This window comes from Oryzias latipes, chromosome 21 (assembly GCF_002234675.1).
Source record: "Oryzias latipes chromosome 21, ASM223467v1".
NCBI classification, from domain to species: domain Eukaryota; kingdom Metazoa; phylum Chordata; class Actinopteri; order Beloniformes; family Adrianichthyidae; genus Oryzias; species Oryzias latipes.
Window position 1 is genome coordinate 2,929,792 of NC_019879.2, and position 20,741 is coordinate 2,950,532.

At 40.2% G+C, this 20,741-nt stretch overlaps 1 protein-coding gene across 1 annotated transcript in view; it reads right to left on the bottom strand.

Moving 5' to 3' along the window:
• Positions 1-20,741, bottom strand: part of tmeff2 (transmembrane protein with EGF like and two follistatin like domains 2) — a 156,125-nt gene that overhangs the window by 119,189 nt on the left and 16,195 nt on the right. Inside the window, exon 2 of the mRNA XM_023950647.1 lies at positions 19,571-19,680. Within this exon, the coding sequence (XP_023806415.1) occupies positions 19,571-19,680 (110 nt within the window). The remainder of the gene's footprint in view (positions 1-19,570; positions 19,681-20,741) is intronic.

The following is a 20,741-nucleotide window of genomic DNA, read 5'->3' on the forward strand; positions in this document are numbered from 1 at the left end:
TAGAGTACATTGTAGAGATGTTGGGAAAAAATAATAACCTTACAAAAATCTCCGCACTACTATGGGTTAAAGTTGTGCACTTATGTGGCTTAAGTGACATGCTATAGATTTTTCTTACAGTGCTCTTGCACCTGTAAAAGAGGCAGAACTCCACTTTCTGTATTCTTATTTTTTAGCTAGTGTCCAACTAAGCAGATGCGTGACAGAAAGCCCCTGCAAACTCTTTAACACTCTAATAACAGGGACATCCAGCTGCATGTGGCAGTCCTCCTTACAGGCATCTCTCATCGCTGATGCTCTGTGCAATGGCAGGGTGGGATAAACTGAGGATCAGTTTTTTCTGGGGGCTTTGGCCCAAAATGTATTCGGTATACATAAGACTTTCAAAAATTCATGACTCAACCTCGGCACAACTGAAATCTCCCTAAGCTGCACGGGCCGTTCTGCAAACTGGATCCTGTTTGGGAAAACTGTTAAGTAGACGTTGAAAACATCTCACTTCACAGTCTTCATTTACGCAGCCATTTTCTGATGTGTTGCTTTTGCTCTGGCTAATTCTTATTTATGCTGAGGACTTTCCCCAGTGTGATGAGAGTGACAATAGACCTTTTTCACAGTAGTGGCTGCATTAGGGAAATTTTCTGCTGGGATGCTTGTGGTATTGTGCATGCAGGCTCAGTGTGGGGCTGTGCCATTGTCACCAATAGCCCCAGAGCTTTACCTGCTACAATAAAGTCCAAATTGAATTTCTGTAGGAAAAATGGCCACAGAATAATCTACTGGTATTTCCTACAAACGTGATCCGTGTTATTTTTAGGGATGGAACTCAAAACCATTCAGGTGGTCAATAATATTGAACTTTGTTGTTTCCAAAGTTTCTATTTTCAAACTGCTAATGTTTTTGGAAAAACATTTTTTAACATGGATGAATGTGCCTCAATTTTTTAATGTTATCACCCCCCCCCCCCCATTTGTTTTTTTTAGAACATTTCTGTGACTTTTAACAGAAATCTTCTATTATTTGAAAACAGGTTATTCTAGATTATGGTAGAAAAACCATTGACTGTAAATGAGAACTGGACTGAGCACCACTGCTACTGACGTCCTCTGGTTCCAGCATGGCCACATCCGTAGAGAATGGATTTCATTTGGTTGGAACCAGAAGCAAGTTCTTTTCTGTAGGTGACGTCATGCTCGCTCAGTCCAGTTTCTGATAATCAATGGGGAAAAACACAGACAAGAGGAGACCTATTGTGTATTTTGTGTATTGTGTATATTTAAGGTATTTTTTATACCTTAAATTTCTTCCATTAAAATGGTTATGTTTCACATTATTATGTTGGTCTAATATAAATGTGTCTGGTCTGTAGACAGAAAATCAGACTGTTTAAAATGCTTTCCCACTTTAAAATGAACTGACAGAAATTCCATTGGCTTTATGCTAATACGTTAGCAACCAAAGAGGCTATTTAGCTTCTGGAAGAGCCTCAATCGCCAACATTTAGCAGTTGACAGTAATTCAAATTTCATCCATTTTTAATTACCTCCCTTTTGTAGAAATTCCTCTTAAATTACACACGTTTTGAATTGTTACAACAACTTGTGGCAAACAAAAGTGTGGCTTTTTTATGTTATTTTTTTACAAACTGACTTTTATTACTCTAGTGCAGGTTTAAGTGTCTCTTAACATTAGGAATCGTCCAGGTTAAAAAACCAGTAACTTTAGATTATGGCGATTAATACAGACAAAAGGACATATACTACTTTTTTTAATTAGCTAAATTTCCCCAACGGATTCTTTGCCAGATTAAAATTCATTTTAAAAGGCCATTAGAATCTTGCTAATATGTTTGGCAAATAACATACTATAAAGTAGTGAGCAGTTAAGGAACTCAGACAGAAACCATGCAGTAGAGAAAAGTTTGTGACAGAAAATAAACACCAGGGAAACTAAACTAAACTTAGTTCCACCCTGTTTTTTTTCCCACCCAACTTCTATTTCCATTTATTTAGCGTACAAGCTCAAAAATATGGGGCAATAAAAAAACATCTTTCAACAAACTTTTATAGTAGACAGTCTGGAAACCGAATGCTGCAGTAGTTTTAGGGGAAAACCTCCTTTGGGAGTTTACCTTTTCAACGAATGTAACACCTCAACATTTAGGCCAACATCACAAACCAGTGTTTGATTAATCCGAACCACACACCGGCAAATTAGAAGGAATATTACATTACAGCTCAGGCTTCACACAAAGACACATAAACACGCTTCAGATTGGTGCTCACAGAAAGAGAGACGTGTACAATCACAGACACATCCTTCATCCGCAGAGACCTGACTGATAGCCTGATCCATTTCCTGTATCCATTAGAGGCGGCTCTAGATTATGCAATTCATCCCAAGGCTATCATCCACCTCTATCAATAATAAACATCTCCACAAATCTAGGGCGAGCCTCTGAGGAAAGAGAAGGCACCACCCCACACGTTCTGCTGCTCATGAAACCCTGCTCCTGCTTGGTCAGTCCTGCGTTCCACTTTCCCTGCGACTTGTCCTCAGTAACCAAGGCGTACGCCGCGCCCCTTGACCCTGAAGCTCAGTCTTTTTCTTCTTCTGACACTCATCAAGCTGCAGCGTTATCAGCTCTGACAGAGACATCTTAGGGCCCTCGATGCTGCCAAAGAGCACCTGTGGCTCATGACGGGAGACAGACACTGGCGTCAAGGATTTCCCTTCCTGCGTCTCGCTGAGAAGTGCTTCCAAACAAGTACCTGACCTCAGACTGGTGGGATTTAAATCACAGGTGTCATAAATACATATTTAGTTTCAGACATATACATATGTGTTATGGAGTTTCAGACATGTACATATGTCTGAAACTCCATCACATTTCCTGGTTTAATTTTTTAACTCTCTTCACAATAAATCCTTTCACAGTAAAAGAAAATGTTAATTAAACATGTGGATTTTTAATCTCTAATTACATATTTATCAATTCCAGATAAGATTCTTCAAAATGTGAAAGCAGTTGAAGTACCTTCCATTGAGCGATGTGGAGCTTTTTTCTTTCTTGATATAACAGTAGGGTGGCCTTTGCTTCAAGATCCCTGCATATGTATGTCTTCCTGTGAAGCTTTCCAGCTGTGCAGAATAATTGCCTTTTTCACATGTGATTGCTTATTTGTTGAATAATGCATAAGAACAGCAGGAGAAAACCTGATTGATAGTATTAATTACTTAAATCTATCATACTGATAAATACAGGATAATGGTGTATTTAAATTTTGATATTTCAAATATCAAGATGAAGGTTTGTGGCGTTTAACTTTTTATTTAGAGCTCAATCCACAACAAATTAATACACAATTACACTTTTTTTAGGAATTGAACCTAACTTTATTATCAACTAGACAACAGGTGCTGCAAAAAATAATTTAAAAAAAGACGTCTGCGCACGGAAAAATCTCAAAAAAACATTTAAACAACACAAAGTAAATTGTCAATACAAATGAAAAGCAAAAAAGGCAAAAAAACTAAAATGAAAGTTAAAGTATGGATTCAATTGGATTGAATCCAACACAACACTTTAAATAATCTGCTTTCACTTTACAGGAAAAGTATGAGAATCCAATGTTTCGTCCTTAAAATGTATTTAAATTAACACTGAAAATTGTACAAAATAAATTAAATGCCAGAATTTGTGGTACATGTTTCTTAATTGAACTTATTTTAAGGCTAAATTTAAGCACACTTTTGACGGGGCTGAAAAGAGAAAACAAAAAGCACGAATAACTACGGAGCCCGTGTCCTGACATGGACAAAATATATATATCTTGTTCCCACAAATTAACATTGCGTTCCCACGAAATAATATTTCATTCCCACAAAATACTATTTCGTTCCCTCGAAATCATTAATTCGTACGAATGAAATAAATATTCACGCCATAAGTCATTCATGAACACGAATATGCTCTCCGTCTGGCCGCAAAGGGTGCTTTAAGCGGTAACTTACGTGTCTCTATGATCCACATTCGTTCAAGAAAAGAAAAAGAAAAACAAGAATGATAAATTTAATATTGTCTCAATGAATATAAGAAAAATATCATAAGATTTAAGATGCCCAAGCTTTGAGCTTCGCCATATCGCAGCGATTCTCCGAACATAGTTCCGAGCTCCTCCCCAGAACTCTTTTCTTGTCATGGAAATTTGGCCCTTTGGTTCTTTCAGAATAAAATATTTTCACACAATTTTACCAAAACAAATCATTTTAGAAATTTTATTTCTAAACCAATTTAGTAAATATCCTTAAATCTAGCTCACACCAGATTTTAGCATTAAAAACAGGAAGAAAAATGTATTAAGTTCATACAATCATTAATTTTTGTAATTACAGATTAATTTGATATCAATAACTGATTTTTTAAACCCATCTTTAATGTATGGCTTAGACATTTGTTTTTGCCAAAAGTTGCTAAAAAATATTTGTTTTTCAAGACTGCAGAAATTTTAAATTGCAAAAATACATCAAACTAAAACGGCTGTTTTCTTACAGCTGCACTGCCGTCTGGGGAACTACAGTGTGGAACCAAAAGGTGCAGGAGACCGAGGTTTTGGCAGGATCCTAAAACTTTAACAAACTTAAAGATTGACACCAACAAAGAGATACCCCGAAAAAAAAAAAACGAAATGAAAAAAGGAAAATGATTTGACAAATCTGTACTTAAAAACCAGAGACATGTATAGACTGAGGATGATTGACCAAAGCAGCTGTGGATGATTATCAAATGAAACCAGCCGAGACAGCGACACAAAACCTGAAAACAGAAGATGAAGAAACTACCGAGATCAAACAAAAGCCCACAATCCTCACACTGTCAGGAACAACACTGTAGACACATAAAATTCAAAGAACTAATGAAGTTCATCTGAGAAATGAATAAAGATGTCAGATTAACACTAACAATGATATTATTCATTCAATTAAAAGAAAACCATAAAATAAAGAAAGTCAAATATGCTGCAGCATGTTTAACGGTCTGTTTCTGTTGTACTGATTCCAAAGAACGACATTTTTAAAAATTGTAAAAAAATAAAATAAAAAAGTTCACACAGCTGTTGTTTGTTGGAAAAAAACATTTTGGTTTCTTTTTTCTTTCACTTTTATGATCCAGAAATGGTTTTTCTTTGTTCTACAAAAATCATCACTTTGCTTTAGATTAATTACAATAAATCAATAAATGTTTCTATGCTTTCATCATTAAAATCCCTGAAATTTGTCGATGTGTCTGTTTGGTTCTTAGTCACAGCAGCCCTTTCAGGTGGATACGGGCTGTCTGCAGGCCAAAACCAGGCTACATTTTTTCTAAGGGCATGCGGGTTGTAGCAAACTCTTATGCAACACACAAGCCAAGAGTGTGGCATGATGGCACCGTTTGACAGCATCACTTGTACATCAAAAGTGCCTGCAACTTACAGTCTCCTTACAAACACCTCATGATACCACACACGTGACAATAGTCTGTTCCACCATCATGATGTCCTTTGAGATGACCATACGAGCCTCAAGGGAACTAAAAGACACACCTGCACTCCCCTTAAGATGCCGCCACTCCCGTCCACGACCCTCCACGAGCCCGGACAACCCAAAAACCCACAGCACCCGTACGGGTCAGCCCCTCGTGTGACTAAGGATTTTCTCCCATTATCAGCAGGGAGCAGGTCATACACCAGCTGGAGAGCTAGTGAGTCCTCTTGTAGACGTTGGAGCTCTTGGAAACCACAAACTTCACAGATTACCGTAAATTCCGGGTTATAAAGCGCACCCGATTACAAGCCGCACCCACCTATTTTATCGTGCTTAAATATTTTTGTACATACACAAGCCGCATCAGTATACAAGCCGCTGCCTCGACAAAGCGCGTCCTGACTACCAGAGTGTGCATGGCTCATTACCACACTGTGGGCAGGTACTGGCCTTGTCTCAAGCTCATGTATCTAATTACACCCACATCTGAAACAGCATGGACCTCTATTCTGTTCACAAGTTCCTCAGTTATGGGTTTTTTTATTTGATTTTTTTTATTTTTTTTAACTTATTGACAAACTAGGTATCATACATAAAATTACAAACAGTAACCATATAATCAACATTACATCCCTCAGTTATGATGAGGAAATTTACATCCGCGATCCCCCATTTCCCATGAGTCTTAGGGGCTAAAGGCGGGGCCAACGCCCGGCTCGCCACACTGTTGTTCGTGTTTAAGAATGAGCAATGAGCAGCAGTGCATGGAGGGGTGAAAAGGAACAGCTCTCCTTCCACTTGTGTCGCGGCAGCATTATGGTACTAACGGGGCTGGTTAAAAAACATCAGTAAAATAGCGCGCGCCTCAGCGCGATACGCGCGCCTCAGCGCGGCGCGTTCGTCAGAAGCTTCCTTTCACAACAAACACTTGTTGCTCCCCGGACGCCTCTGCGCTCCGCGCTCGCCAAGCGGGCTCCTTGTCTCCCCTTCCTATCCGAAAAGCTCACACGGCGGCTGTGAGCTTTTCAATGCAAAATTCCGCTCAGTCAGAAACCGTAAAAACGACCAAATGGATTTGTGTTTCCAGTCGTGTCCCGACAAAATAAAGGCTGATGTTATTCACACATATTTACGTGCAGCCAGCTGAGTCACTATGACTCAGAGGTAAATACACTTCTGAGCATGCGCTGTTCTCTCCGTCACGCAGCTGACCGGCATTTCCATTTACTGATGGGGGATTTTTTCACGCTGCTTTTAACGATTGCTTTTAACTTGAAAGCTTTATCATATTGTAGCGGCGATCAAGTGCACGTTGGGTCTAATGTCACCAAAGGATTCTGGGATGCGGCCGGGCATGCGTGTTTCTTTTCGTTGAACCATGACTGAAGTGTCTAAAGGCCCGTACACACCGGGACGAATATTCGCCAGGCGTTATTCGCCAGCGTTTTTCGACACGTTTTTTGTGTTCACACCCAGGCGATTTTCGCTGACGATGAGCCGAGTGAACATGCAATTTCATTCCCTGACATTAGATGGCGCTTAATGTAAAACAGAAATACTCCTGTACACAAGGTGGCGCTGCGCAACTTTACGCTTCTTAAAGTCGCTTTTCACTCAGAAGAAGAGAGCAAGTTTTTACACGCTTGTCAGAATCAAACAAAGAAAACATGAATATTTCAAGCACCAGTAGCTCCAACTGGTGCTTGGTTCGGGGATGTTTTAGAATGTCCGTCATTATTGCTTCGCGGCTGTGTAGACGCTACTTGGCGTCTATCTTCTTCGCTGGTATGTGTGCTCAGCAAGGCAGTTTTGTGTTTGAGCGCCCCCAAGTTGTGTTTTACTGTAACTTCAGAAGCTCCAGACACGTGAGCAAAAGCGCCGTTCTCATTGGTCGAGTAGATTTCGACGCGACGCGTCGAAAAAAAAAAACGAACCCGAGGCGTTTTTTTTTTTTGACGCTTTAACGCCTGGCGTTTTTTCGCGTCGGTGTGCACACTCTCATTGGGGCCCTTTGTTTAGTCACGAGGCGTTAAACGTCGGCGAAAATCGCCGGCGAAATTCGTCCCGGTGTGAACAGGCCTTAAGACCTGAAGTGACGTCCATGCTGTTTGGTTGCTCAGAGGTGTGTTAAAAAAATGACTTGTGCTTGGTGGTGGATGGCGCATACAAAACCATTCACCGAGCCCGAATGTACGTACATGGTGGCCGCCAATCAAATCCATAAATTAGCCGCGTCACAGAATATGCCGCAGGGCTGTGAGCGCAGGAAAAAAGTAGCGGCTTGTAGTCCGGAAATTACGGTAGTTTACGTCAGTCAGCTGATAAAGACTTTGCTGCTAACTTACTCTGAAAAGTGAGCACATGCAGGATCCTCTAAGAACTCAAAGACATTGTAACATTTGATAGACCTTGCCATGTCTTTGCAGAAAGGATAAAAGTGTTTCAGTGATCCTTCTCAGAATTAGGGATTAAAAAAAGGTATTCAAAAGATAATAGATGAGCATCCTTCCAGAAACCTCCTTGGAGCAGACAGATGAATTTAGGACAAAGGTCTGCGGCCTTATACATCTCTCTATTGACTTAAAAAAAACACTCCAATTAAAGTCAAGTGTTTGGTGTTTTTAACATGTTCTTGTGGCATTTTTCTGATGACATAAGATATATGTAAAGAAAACGTTAAGCTAAAATTGCGTTTCTGAGTATTTCTTTATTCCAATCATTGTGAATCAGGAGCCGATGGAAAAATAGTGTTTGACAAAGCTTGTAGTAGTGGCGTGGGTACTACGATCAGCGTGCCACAAGCTCCCTGCTCCGCTCCATTCTGATGCATCTACTCCTAGATCCATGAACGTCTTTGTTTTCCTCGTCTGAGCTGGTTTCTGGCTCAGAACTGTGCGGCTGAATAGCTCCAACATTGCTCACCGTTTTTGTGGCACCTAGAATGTTTAGTTGGGGTTGTGAGGGGCTGTAAGCAAGCTGTAGAGCGTGTAAGCAGATGGATGATGGGAAATGGGGGCGTGTCAACAGTTCCGACCACAACTCAGAGGGTGGTTTTCTGATGAACTGCTGCCGCTATATCCTAGAGCAGTGTTTTTCAACCAGTGTGCCGCGGCACACTAGTGTGCCGTGGGAGATGGCCAAGTGTGCCGTGGAAAATTGCTCTCATTAACTGATCTAAAAACATTTCCCATCTCCAGGATTTTAGCTCTCTGTTCATCCAAACAGACCCTGATAAAACACTGAGGAGTTAGGAATATAAAAGATCGTAAAATACCTTTTCTTTGCGTTTATTTTATTTTATAAAAGACATTTTGATAAGAATGACGTACCGCGATTCAGCTGCAGCTCCGGCTGTATTTTGGAAAAGTCCCGTGTTGGGGGGGTTAATCACATGTCATCGGTCTGACCAATCAGAAGTGCCTAAAGTCTTCACTTCCTTGTCCCGATTTAGCTCGTAAAGTCGCTCAGTTCTAACAGAAATACCAGCTAAAGCTCGTCTTTAGCGGTGTAGCTTTCCACAGAATCCGGTATCAGACCGTGGAACAAGTGAACAAAACAATGAAGCTCCGAAAACCGATCTTCGGCCGTTTTATGCACTACATCTCCCATGATGCATTGGGTTGTGAGAGTGACAGCGCATACGGAGATCTGTTGTTAAACGTCTTGAAACCAACGAACACACAACAAACTGTTTTTAAATCTTCTAACTTAACTTTTATTGCATCTTTTAGAAAAAAACAGCTGCAGTTTCAGCTTTTTCTGTAACAATTATCTCAAAAATGCATGTGAGATTGTGGAGGGGCTGTAGATCAATACAGACTATGAGTTTCTCCTTTTTTTTTAATTTTTGGATGCTGGTGTGCCGCGGGATTTTTTTTAAGGTTAAAGTGTGCCGTGGCTCAGAAAAGGTTGAAAAACACTGTCCTAGAGAACAACACGTTATTTTGATTTGGCCTAAAAAGGACATATTTATAACCAATTGACCACTGGGGTCACTTTTCTAATAGATTAATATAGGATTGGGAGGGACTTTAACACTAATAATAACAATATTTGTATTTTGCATAAACTTTTTCCAAAACTAGCAAGTATCTAGGACAAAGTAAAACTTAAAACTCTGTGTGTCCACCCACCTGCCAATCAAACAGTCGTGCCCAAAACAAATCCCTAAATTTGAGAAAAAGACAAACCCAAAAAGATTATTCCTAAATGTGTTTTAAAAAAGAAATATAGCAACGCCAGGCCACTTGCACATTTCTGTTTGACCAGAAATCTGACTTTGGACATACCTGCAGTATTTTCTATGACGAGGTTAGTCTGTGGCAGATAAATCAAGAAAAGTTGCAGCACCGTTTGAGTCCAGATTCAAGGCAACAATCCAGGTCAAGCCTGAAGACTGAGAAAGGGGGAAAAAACCCCACAAAGCCCAGAGGGGCAGCCTCCAAATGACAAGGCTGTTCTCTGCCTGACACTGCTGTATTCCGCAGACCTCTTAGACAGAAGAGTGTCAACCACTGCCTCTGCCAGTGACACACTCTTTTCCCATGATGCCTTGCCATGTTTACGGACTCTGGTCAAGCACGTTCGTTTGTCGGCGGCATAGGAGCTCCTCGGACGAGCAGAGGGGGGAGAGAAAGTGACAGCCGCATTGTTGTGGAGGAGATGGAAGTTACTGTGACAACGGAAAGATGGAAGGAGATAGAGGAAGACTAGGAGGAGGAGGTTGGCTGGTGCTTCTGCTCTTTAACCACTTGGCAGTCTTCTCTTGATTAGGGGCCTAGCCGTCAGTCCCAGTGGAGTCTCACCAGCTGAATCACCAGAGACAGCCTCCTCTGTAATAGTGTCTGACAGGCCAGCCAGAGCCACAGCGGAGCTGACACAGATGATCCGTTTTCCGGGAGAGATGCCTGACACAATATCTTCCAGAGTCCGGCATCTTCCTACTCCACCTGCACGACGAAGCAGACTTAACTCTCCTAAAGGGCCTGTGTAGGTAAGCGGCACATAGACAACACATGTTTCCTGGGTTTAATTATTTGAACAGCTGTCCGTGTGGGTGTGTGTGAAAATCCACTCAATTTCTTCATTAATGCAGGCTTTGGCTTTAGCTCTTCTACTTTAAACACTGTGTAGAAATTTGCCACTGTGGGACATTAACATTGTCCAGTTCAGTCTTTCACCTGTCAATGGTCGCCCAGTCCCACACCAGATTTGACCAAACGGTTAACTGACAAAAACAGCAAGGAACATTCTTTTTTTTTTTTAAATTGTAATCAATTATTTTAATTTGACCTTTTATTTATTTATAATGAGATAACCTAATAATTCCACTGAAATGAGGACTACTGCCTAAAGGAGAACAACCTAGTAGAAAATTAGTGAATATTGGAAATTAGACATTGAAATGACTAAAGCAGCAAAAATAAATTCACGTTTTTGGAAAGTATAGAGATAATGTCATACTTACAGCCACATTTTTAATTATGTACTATTAATGAGGTACAACTTTCCTTAAACTATTCTTTTTCTAAATATTACAGCCCTACTAAAATTATTCTTTTTACTTTTTTTTATTTCTAACAGATCAGCCATTTTAGCGTTTTGAGATCAATTGCTCAATAGGAAACTTTTATGATGGAATTGGAGCTTTATATTAGTTAACCACATAAGGTTTTCATAAAGTGAAGTGTAAGGTGTTCATTAGGGCTGCTTGATCAATTTCCTTGCTATTCCCCCACATCTCTAATGTTCTGTCATCTGAGTCCATGCTGCTGCAGTCTCCCTGTGCTGTGCTTTACACTGGCCTGTATCTGAAAACAAATTTGGAATTATTCCGTTCACGTGGCCATCAGTAAAAAGGTTATTAATGAATGCAAATATATGGAATGGGGTCTGCATCACAAGCCTCTCTCCGTACCACCTGGGTCTTTGTGAACATGAGTGTGTCGGCATAATCATAGGTATGTTATCATTTTACTTTTTTTTATTTCAAACCTATTTTAAACCTAGCGCAGCAATGAAGAGAGCTGGATGTGGAGAGTGAGGGTGAAGTTGGGGAGGGGAGGGGGGCATATCAAATGTGTCTGTGCTACTTGAAGAGCATCTACATTTCTAGCCTTGTAAATTTTTCCATCATTTTTTTTTTTTAAAGGTGTGCATCAAAATGCTTTCACTGATTCTTGTTTAGTGAAATATCAAGGACATTCTGCCCTTCTACCCCCACCCTTTTTTTTAACGCCTCCATCAACATCACATGAACCCACATTATTTTGCATTTTCTCTTTGATGTGAAGGGAGCTTCGGCGTTCCAGCCATCCAAGACCAAACATTACACGGCTCCCGGCAGGAAAAAGTGGGAGAGCAATTTGAGGTCAGGCATCACTGTGAATAGTGGCCACACCAGCCGCCAGCGGGGAGCATGTTAGAGGCCAAATGTGCAGCCTGTGTGTAGTACTTAATTCTTTTATATGGCCTCAAGAAATATTTTAGTGAGCAGCATTGTAGGAAGGTAATAAAAAGATGAAGAGATTTTGCACAAAAAATTGAAAAAAAAGGAAGTTATTATACCTGCTGCAGAGTATGTTTTAAAAGAGACACACTGGCAATTGTCTGAGCTATACAAATCCTTTTACTGCATTTAAAAATAAGGTTTCACTAGAATAGGAAATGAATAAAGTCATTTGATTGGCAAGCTAGCAGTTTGTCAGCCTGATATCCACATTTGGTATCAAAATTAGGCTTGATCAAAAAGTATTGGATGGATGGATGGATGGATGGATGGAATGTACATTCTGTATATACACCTGGTGTGCATTTGCATATTTGTATATTGATATATATATTTGTGTACATATTTACATATACGTATATATATTTATATATGTATATATTTTTTAATACTTTTTTGTGTGCGTAAGATAATTGTTGTTTTCTTCTTTCTCTTTACACCAATGTGGGACAGTTTGCAATTTCGTTGTACTGTTGTCCCTAGTGTGATTGTACAATGAAAATAAAGCTTTATCTTATCTTCTCTTATCTTATCTTACTCTTAACCAATGGTGCACGCTTTCGTCACAGCCAATCATAAATCAAATTCCTGCATTTTAATTTATAGAAGTTTTTTATCTGCATTCCAGGTTTTTTCACTGGTCCACCTCCACTCCGTTCTGCTCCTGGGTCTTCGCTTTGGGTTGGTCTGGCCTTAACCACCATCAGTGTCTAGGCTCTGGGGTTTTTTCCACATGCTCCAATTTCATCCAAAGCATCCAAGATGTTGCCAGACCAGAAGCTATAACTAAAAAGTAGTTTGTTTTTGTTTGTGCTTGTTGTCATCTGTGATTCTTAAGAAAGATTTTTTTTTTAAATCTGTATTAACTGGTTATGCTATCCAAAATTCAGTAATTAGATCCAACTAAGAACAAAGGGATTGGTGTAAAGTGCTCCCTCACTGTCTCGCGGTCACCTTTCACAATCTTGCCGTTTCTGGGATTTTTTTCAGTGCAATTTTGCATAATTGTTTTACAGCGTACTGTGTTCTGTGTCCTAATTGGCTGTTGACCTTGTCAGTCAATCTCCGTGCCGTGTCTCGTGTATAGAATGCGTTAAGCCTGGTGCATTACCATTAATTCTTGATTGCAAGCAGATCTTTGTTTTTGTTCTATATCACTGGACTTATTTCTCTGCACAGGTTTGAACTTGAGGTTGAACAAGAAAGAAAAGTGTGAAAATGTTCATGTCTGTTCAAGTGTGTAGTGAAGGTTCTCAGAGCCTTAAAACTCTATAATCCTACTTTACTGATTTCACCTATTACGGTTTATAGAACGTATCCCCCACAATAATTGAGGGACTACTATCTTTTTTCTTCTGTTTCTTACATTTGAACATGTGTGCTTTGGTAGAAACTTCCAGAATTTTATGCCAGTGACTCCCATCTAGATGAAATAGACACATTACAAAGCATCCCTTTCTTCAGATGTGTTTTCTAATACCATGACTGCTTCAATTCCCAGTGTAAATAAACCCTTTGAGAATCAGCACTGTGACCTTACAAAGACATAACTCGACCATAACACCCAGCCTCTGTTGTCAGATGAATTTCACCAGGAAGTGCTGAGCGGTAAGTAAGACTTTGCAGTGTTGAAAAGAATGTTGCTTTGCAACAGCTTGACTCAGTTTAGAAGGAGAAGGTCTTGGAGCTTTTAGGAGCCACGGTGTAGCAAGCCTAATGCATTTTGGCGATGAACAGTGACCATTGATGCAACTACAACAAAAACTCTTCTTTTGTCTTTTTTAAACGAGACAATTTTTGAAAAATTACTGTGGGTTTTGACTTTCAAGCATTTTTTTAATTACCAAAAGATGGCCATAAAAAAACTATGTTGACATTGATTAGAAATAATTGATTATTTCAGGAGTTTACAACACTAGGAAGTTTATGTTTACGCTCTCTGATGAAATCCAGGCAGAGCCATGAAGACCCAAACAAAGAGGCCAAAGATGCATAACTGAGTTGACCTCAGACTCTTGGTATCAGGGCTAAAAAAAAAAAAAACCTGTGTGACCTGCTCTTTTCTGAGAGCACACAGAGCGCCTCAGTGTACAATGACAGCAGTATCAGTGTGAGATCACTTGAAGAGGAATGGAGCTGTAATGTCGTTTATCTACAGACCTCTTTTAACGGTTGCTCTTGGGGGGAAGAACAAAAATTGAGATAAAAGCCGACCAATCGAGTGTCAGCCTGTTTGTGCCGATGACGTGCTGATAAAAGTTAACGAATTATAGTGCAAACTTTCCCTCTTTTAAACACTGTAGCTTCGTTTATTCTAAAGATTTCATTGGAGCAGCTCACAAGCATTATAATCAATACACAGCTGATGGGTGTTCTCCTTTTTTCAAAACAGGTTTTGTTGTAAACTTACGGATCTCATGATAAAGAACGGCAAAATTTCACAAATTTGTACCATTAACCACAGCATCTTTAGTCAGTGATCCATACAGTACGGTGTGGAAGAGCTGTTATAAAAGGAGATATACTGTACAATAAGCCATTCTGCATAGCCCATGAGACTAATCCTCGACTATCTATTCCACACACTAGACTTTAATAGAGTTCACGTCAACCCAAACGGACAAACTAACATTTTTAACCCGCTTAAGAGAATTATACAACCTTGATCATGCCCTTCCTATTTTATAAAAACTATGAGACTTTAAACGCTCTTTTCTTTGTCTGTACTTCTTTTTTCTTCACCCAGTGAGAACAGCCTGTCAAGGAAATGCATTTACAGCTTTATTAGATCAAGTTGGTTTCACCCAAAATGTAAATGAACCCACTCACTGTCATAAGCACACCCTGGACCTTGTTTTAACCCATGGTATAGAGATCAGCCAGCGGAGTGTCCTTCCTCATAACCCTATCATTTCTGATCACTTTCTGATTACCTTCCAGTTTACATTAGAACATGCTACTGCCCCAGGGAATAAGAAACAGCTTAGAAGAACCTTATCTGACCGTTCTGTGTCTGAGTTTAAACACACAGTACAGCCAGTACTTAGTGATATTCTGAGCAAATACTCTGAGTCCAGCTCCCACAGCATCAGTCTTGGTATAAATGACATGTTTGTTAATGATGCCTTACAAGCCCTTAGGAGTACACTCCATGTTGTTGCCCCCCTGAAACCTAAAATCGTTAGACAAAACCGAGTAGCACCGTGGTTTAACGCTGAAACACGCTCTCTTAAACAAGAAACCCGTAAGTTGGAAAGAGAATGGTGCCGCTCCGGTTCAGAGCAGTCTCTGAATACCTGGAAACATAGCCTATAAAATGATAAAAAAGCTCTGCATAGAGCTAGAAGCCAGTACTATTCAACCTTAATATCAGAGAATGGAAATAATCCAAGATTTCTTTTTAGCACTATTGCTAGATAAACTCGCAGTCAGAGCTCAGTAGAACCACATGTTCCTGTTTCTCTCAGCTCTGATGATTTTCTTACATTTTTCGATAGTAAAATTTCAAATATTAGACATAAGTTGAATCAAGTTATTCCTACTATCAGCCCAGAACAGGCTGAAGCGGTAGAAGTGGAGGCATCCATAGAAACCTCTGTAACATTGGACTGCTTCACTGCTGTGGATCAAGCGGAAATAACATCAATTATTACGTCCTCCAAATCCTCAACGTGTCTGTTAGACCCAATTCCCACTAGGCTTTTAAAAGAAGCCTTCCCCCTAATTAATGAACCTGTATTAACAATAATAAATACCTCTCTGGAAACAGGTTATGTGCCACAATCTTTTAAATATGCAGTTGTTAAACCTCTTCTGAAAAAGCCCAGTTTGGATCCTAGCATCTTGGCCAACTATAGACCAATATCAAACCTCCCCTTTATTTCAAAAATCCTAGAAAGAGTTGTAGTTAAGCAGCTTTACTGCCACCTACAGGACAACAGCCACTTTGAAGACTTTCAGTCAGGGTTTAGACCTCAACACAGTACAGAAACTGCACTAGTTAGAGTCTTACATAAGTCTAGAGACTTATTACTGGTCTCAGAAAAGGGACTGCGCTCTATTCTGGTCCTGTTAGACCTCAGTGCAGCCTTTGACACTATCGACCCCAGTATTTTACTCCAAAGGTAAGAGCATGACATCGGAAGAGCATGACATCGAGAGGATCTGCCCTCCAGTGGTTTGAATTCTATTTATCCGATAGGTACCAGTTTGTTAATGTTGATGGACAGTCCTCTCATTGCACTCAAGTTAGCTACGGAGTCCCATATGGCTCAGTTTAAGGAGCAAACCTGTTTATGCTTAATATGATACCCTTAGGAAACATAGTGAGGAAACACAGCATTTATTTTCACTGTTATGCAGATGATACGCTGTTGTATTTATCTATTAAACCTGAAGAAAATGACCATATAAGGAAACTGAATGCCTGCATCAGAGACATCAAGACCTGGATGACAATTAATAACCTCCTCTTGAACCCAGAAAAAACTGAGGTCATTATACTTGGTCCTAAAAACCTCAGAGATGCTCTGTCTGCTCAGATAGTCTCCCTGGATGGCATAAGTATAGCTTCCAATTCCACAGTTAGAAACCTTGGGGTTTTATTTGACCAGGACTTATCATTTAAGGCTCACATATCTCAAGCGCATAAAACTGCATTTTTTTCTCCTGCGTAATTTATCTAAGATCAGAAATATGCTTTCCAAAGTGATGCCGAAAAACTCATCCATGCGTTTGTTACGTCTAGACTGTATTACTGTAACTCCTTGTTAGCAGCGTGTCCTAAGAGTTCCTTAAGAAGTCTCCAGGTTGTTCAGAACTCAGCAGATAGATTGTTAGCAGGAACTAGCAGAAGAGATCACATCACTCCTGTGTTAGTTTCACTTCACTGGATCCCAGTTGATTCTAGAATCAAGTTCAAAATCCTCCTGCTAACCTATAAAGCCTTGGTGCAGCAGTAGGGCGGTCGACCCATGATCGTAAGATTGCAGGTTTGATGCCCGCCTTGCATGTGTCAAAGTGTCCTTGGGCAAGACACTGAACCCCATCTTGTCTCTGGTGGGCGGTTGGCGCCAGTGTTCGGCGGCGGAACGCCACCAGTGTGCGAATGTGTGTGTGAATGTGTGTGTGACTGTAAAGCGCTTTAGGCCTTGTAGGTGGAAAAGCGCTATATGAGTATACGCCATTTACCATTTACTTACATGGTATGGCCCCTCCTATATCAAAGACCTCATAGTGCCTTACCATCCAATGAGAACACTTCGCTCCCAAAATGCAGAACTGGTTGTGGTTCCTAGAATTAGTAAAAGTACAGTTGGAGATGGAGCGTTTAGCCACCAAGCCCCTGTTTTATGGAATAAGCTCCCAGCTCATGTAAAAGAGGCCGACTCAGTTTCTACATTCAAAGTTAGACTGAAAACATTCCTCTTTGGACACGCTTATTGTCAGACTACTTAGTATTCAGAGATTATTTACCTAATGAGATGACACATCTCAAGGGGCTTATCCTACAAACAAATAAATTGAAATTAAAATTACTGTTAATGTGTTTAAATTAAACTTAATAACAATAACAATTAGTTGTTAGTAGGCTGATAGTAATTTTGAAGCTGGGGTAACTATGGTGCACTGGGGTTCTGTCCTCTCTTCTCATCTACTTCTACTTTCCTTCTCTCCTCTATTCTTGATTATTATTCATCATTTAGTTCTCCATGCCTCTGTTTGGTGCAGTGCCATTCATGTACTGTCCCTCCTTCCCACTCCCCTCCTGGGGAGTGGACTCGCGCCCCCAGCCGTCCCCCAACTCCATCTGGATGAAGCTCATCTGCTGGACTTTAAACACGTAGTTGTAGGGTTAGATAAGTTAATTCTTCTCTATGAGTTCTGTTTCATTGCCTGTCCGTCCTGGGGGAGGATCCCTCCTTCATGTGGGCACCCTTGAGGTTTCGTCTTTTAAAGTTAAAGTTTATTATTATCCTATTGAATTCTATGCATGATTATTGATGCATTGTTGCATGATTCTATGCAGGATTTATGATCCTTTTTGATTGTATGTTTACCTTACAATTACCGGTACGAAGCCCATTGAGATGACTGTTGTAAAATTGAAAAATTACATAGAATTTGAATTGAATTAATAATTCACAAAATGCTATAACACAAAAAAGTAATGTAACACAACAAAAATATTAAAATCATGGGGTTTGCTGTGAAGTGTGATCTAAACCTAGTTGAACCTCTGCAGCATGCATGAAATCAACAAAGATCAACAGAGCCAACTCACACATATATAAATGATCTCAAGGTTCCAAACACTACGCAGCAAACCGTGAGGTCATTGCTGTGTATGGAGCCTGATTTTACAGGAAGCCAGCCTGCAAAAGCACTGGACTGCTTTGTTTGGAGTCTTTGACCAAAGCATAAAATCAATCCCACAGTCTAGTTTCAGGGTTGACATACTACTCCCACCTTGAGTAGTGGTATGCCATTAGGTGGGTATATTTAACGTACTGGTTGATGTATGGAGAACAACTTGTGAACCCAGTCACAACCCTGTGAACCCTGTAATTAAACACTGACATAAAGAAAGAAACAAAACGGCAATGGGGTTGACACCATGCATTGAGAATCCTTGAAGTATGAACATACATGTTGACTGACAAATGGTTTTGATGTGTTTTGTTCTCCTAAACATTTATTACAAGCATACTTTTTACAAGTGTTGCGCTGTAGGAGACTTCTGCTGTGTTCACACCAAATGTGATTCGAGCGGCAGCAGTGGCTGGTTTTACTGTTAAAACACACAACGAGGAGCAGCTAATGTGGTTCGATTAGACAGCAATGGTAAGGTTTAGGTGGTACAGCGAAATTTATGCAGCATAGCACGCATTTTCCAGAGTCGAAGAAATGGAAACTTTGGAGAATAGTCACATTGCGTCGACCAATCAAGAGCTAAGCTTTGGTAGTGACATGTTGATGATCTGGTCAGCGGGTAGAGTCCAAGACTAATTGAGAGAGAAAGTTCATTGCTAGTGTTGTAATCTGGGGATCAATGCAGGACAGAAAGTCATCCAACTAGGCCACAGAGACAGAAGTTGGAAAATCTGAGGTATTCTCATCAGATGAAAACCAAGTGTGAATTCCCCTTATTCGAGTACGAAACAGAGGCGGCTTGCATAAAATAACATCTTTTTAGAAAATCAGCTAAACACAAAGCGATTTAGACCAACACTTTTCAAAGAATTTCAATTAATTCGATTTAAGTGTTTTACTTTGCTCATTATTCCTTTATTTAGCATTTATCATAAATCAATCATTAAAAAGAGGTAAATAGAAGGGAACCTGCACTACAGAGCTGTAAGTTGCTCTCACAGCAACCCTCGTGCATTATTACAACACGTAACAGAACCCAAAGCTTGATCGACCTGCAGTTTCTATTTAAAGACATCAAGCTCGAACAAGCCAGTTGACTTGCAGTGTTACACTCAAAGCAATCTGACATCAAAGCAAGTTGACAAAAGCCTTCTGGGTCTTACCTTCAAATCGCAAATGCACGTCACCATCTCTCCGATTCTTAAACATTCCGCATCAAACTTGCATGTGTTTGTGTCGCACAAGAACAGGTCTGTGTCCCGGTCATCGGAACCTGGAGGGCGAGAGCGTAAAAAATACATCAGTGACTAAATGTTTCTTTGTTCAGCCCTCGAGCAACTGCTTCCCAACCCCGAACCTCCTGTTAGTTATTAGTCATGGCACCTAAAAAGAAGACACACTCTTTGATCAAATTGCGTGCAATTAAAAAAGACAACGCCATGGCCTTTTCTGCCAAAGGGATAAGCACGCTTAAAGAAGTAGTGCGGAGTCAAAGGAAGACATGAACAAAAGGCTCTTCTTTTTTGATCCTCTTTCTCAGTTTTAGCTGATAATTGTGGCCATAATCTCTACTAACTGACACGATGGGTGTTTTTTTGGCACGTCAGGTGCTTCAATGGTCGTAGCACGAGATTACACCCCTTCGTTTTTATCTGCTCTTTTTTCCCCCTAAATATTTACTTGAGCTCCACAAGGTTGACTCTCGGGGAGCCGTCCTGAAGAGGCGAACCTGAGCTATAGACTGATTCAGGCTGTGTTATGGATCTAAAATGACAATCTGAATCAAATCACAGTGACATGGCCACGAGACGGTGCACTGGGCTCCAGGCTATTTGTCTACCTGAACCAATGGCCCACAGAAAAAGCTCCTCCGTGTACACAAAGCTTTTTTCGGAGAGAAAATTGGTTTAGATCTGACAAAATTCCAGCTGACACGGAGATGGAAGTTTGATGTTGAGGCAGAGGCAGCAGGAGGTTAAACTTGCAGCCACAGTTGTCACAAAAATAATGTCATTCATGGTTTTTGGTAAATGACCTCCACATTTAAGAGTGTCATTTGAATCTTCAAAGGGAAAAACTTTGCAAAATGAGCAACTTACAAACACAGTGTTTTCTGATTGACAAAGACAGCTCCTTATGTTAAGGGGCTATTCGTTCAGCAACCATGCGCTGACTGGGAAACCACCAAGAACACCATATTCTGTCATTGATGGGGGGGAAATTCAAACTGTCTTTAGACGAAAAATTAAGAAGTTGACCAAAAAAAAAAAAAAGTGGTGTAGCGGCAAGAAGGTTAGAATCCAAGCTGGGACCTTTATGTGTGGAGTTTGCATG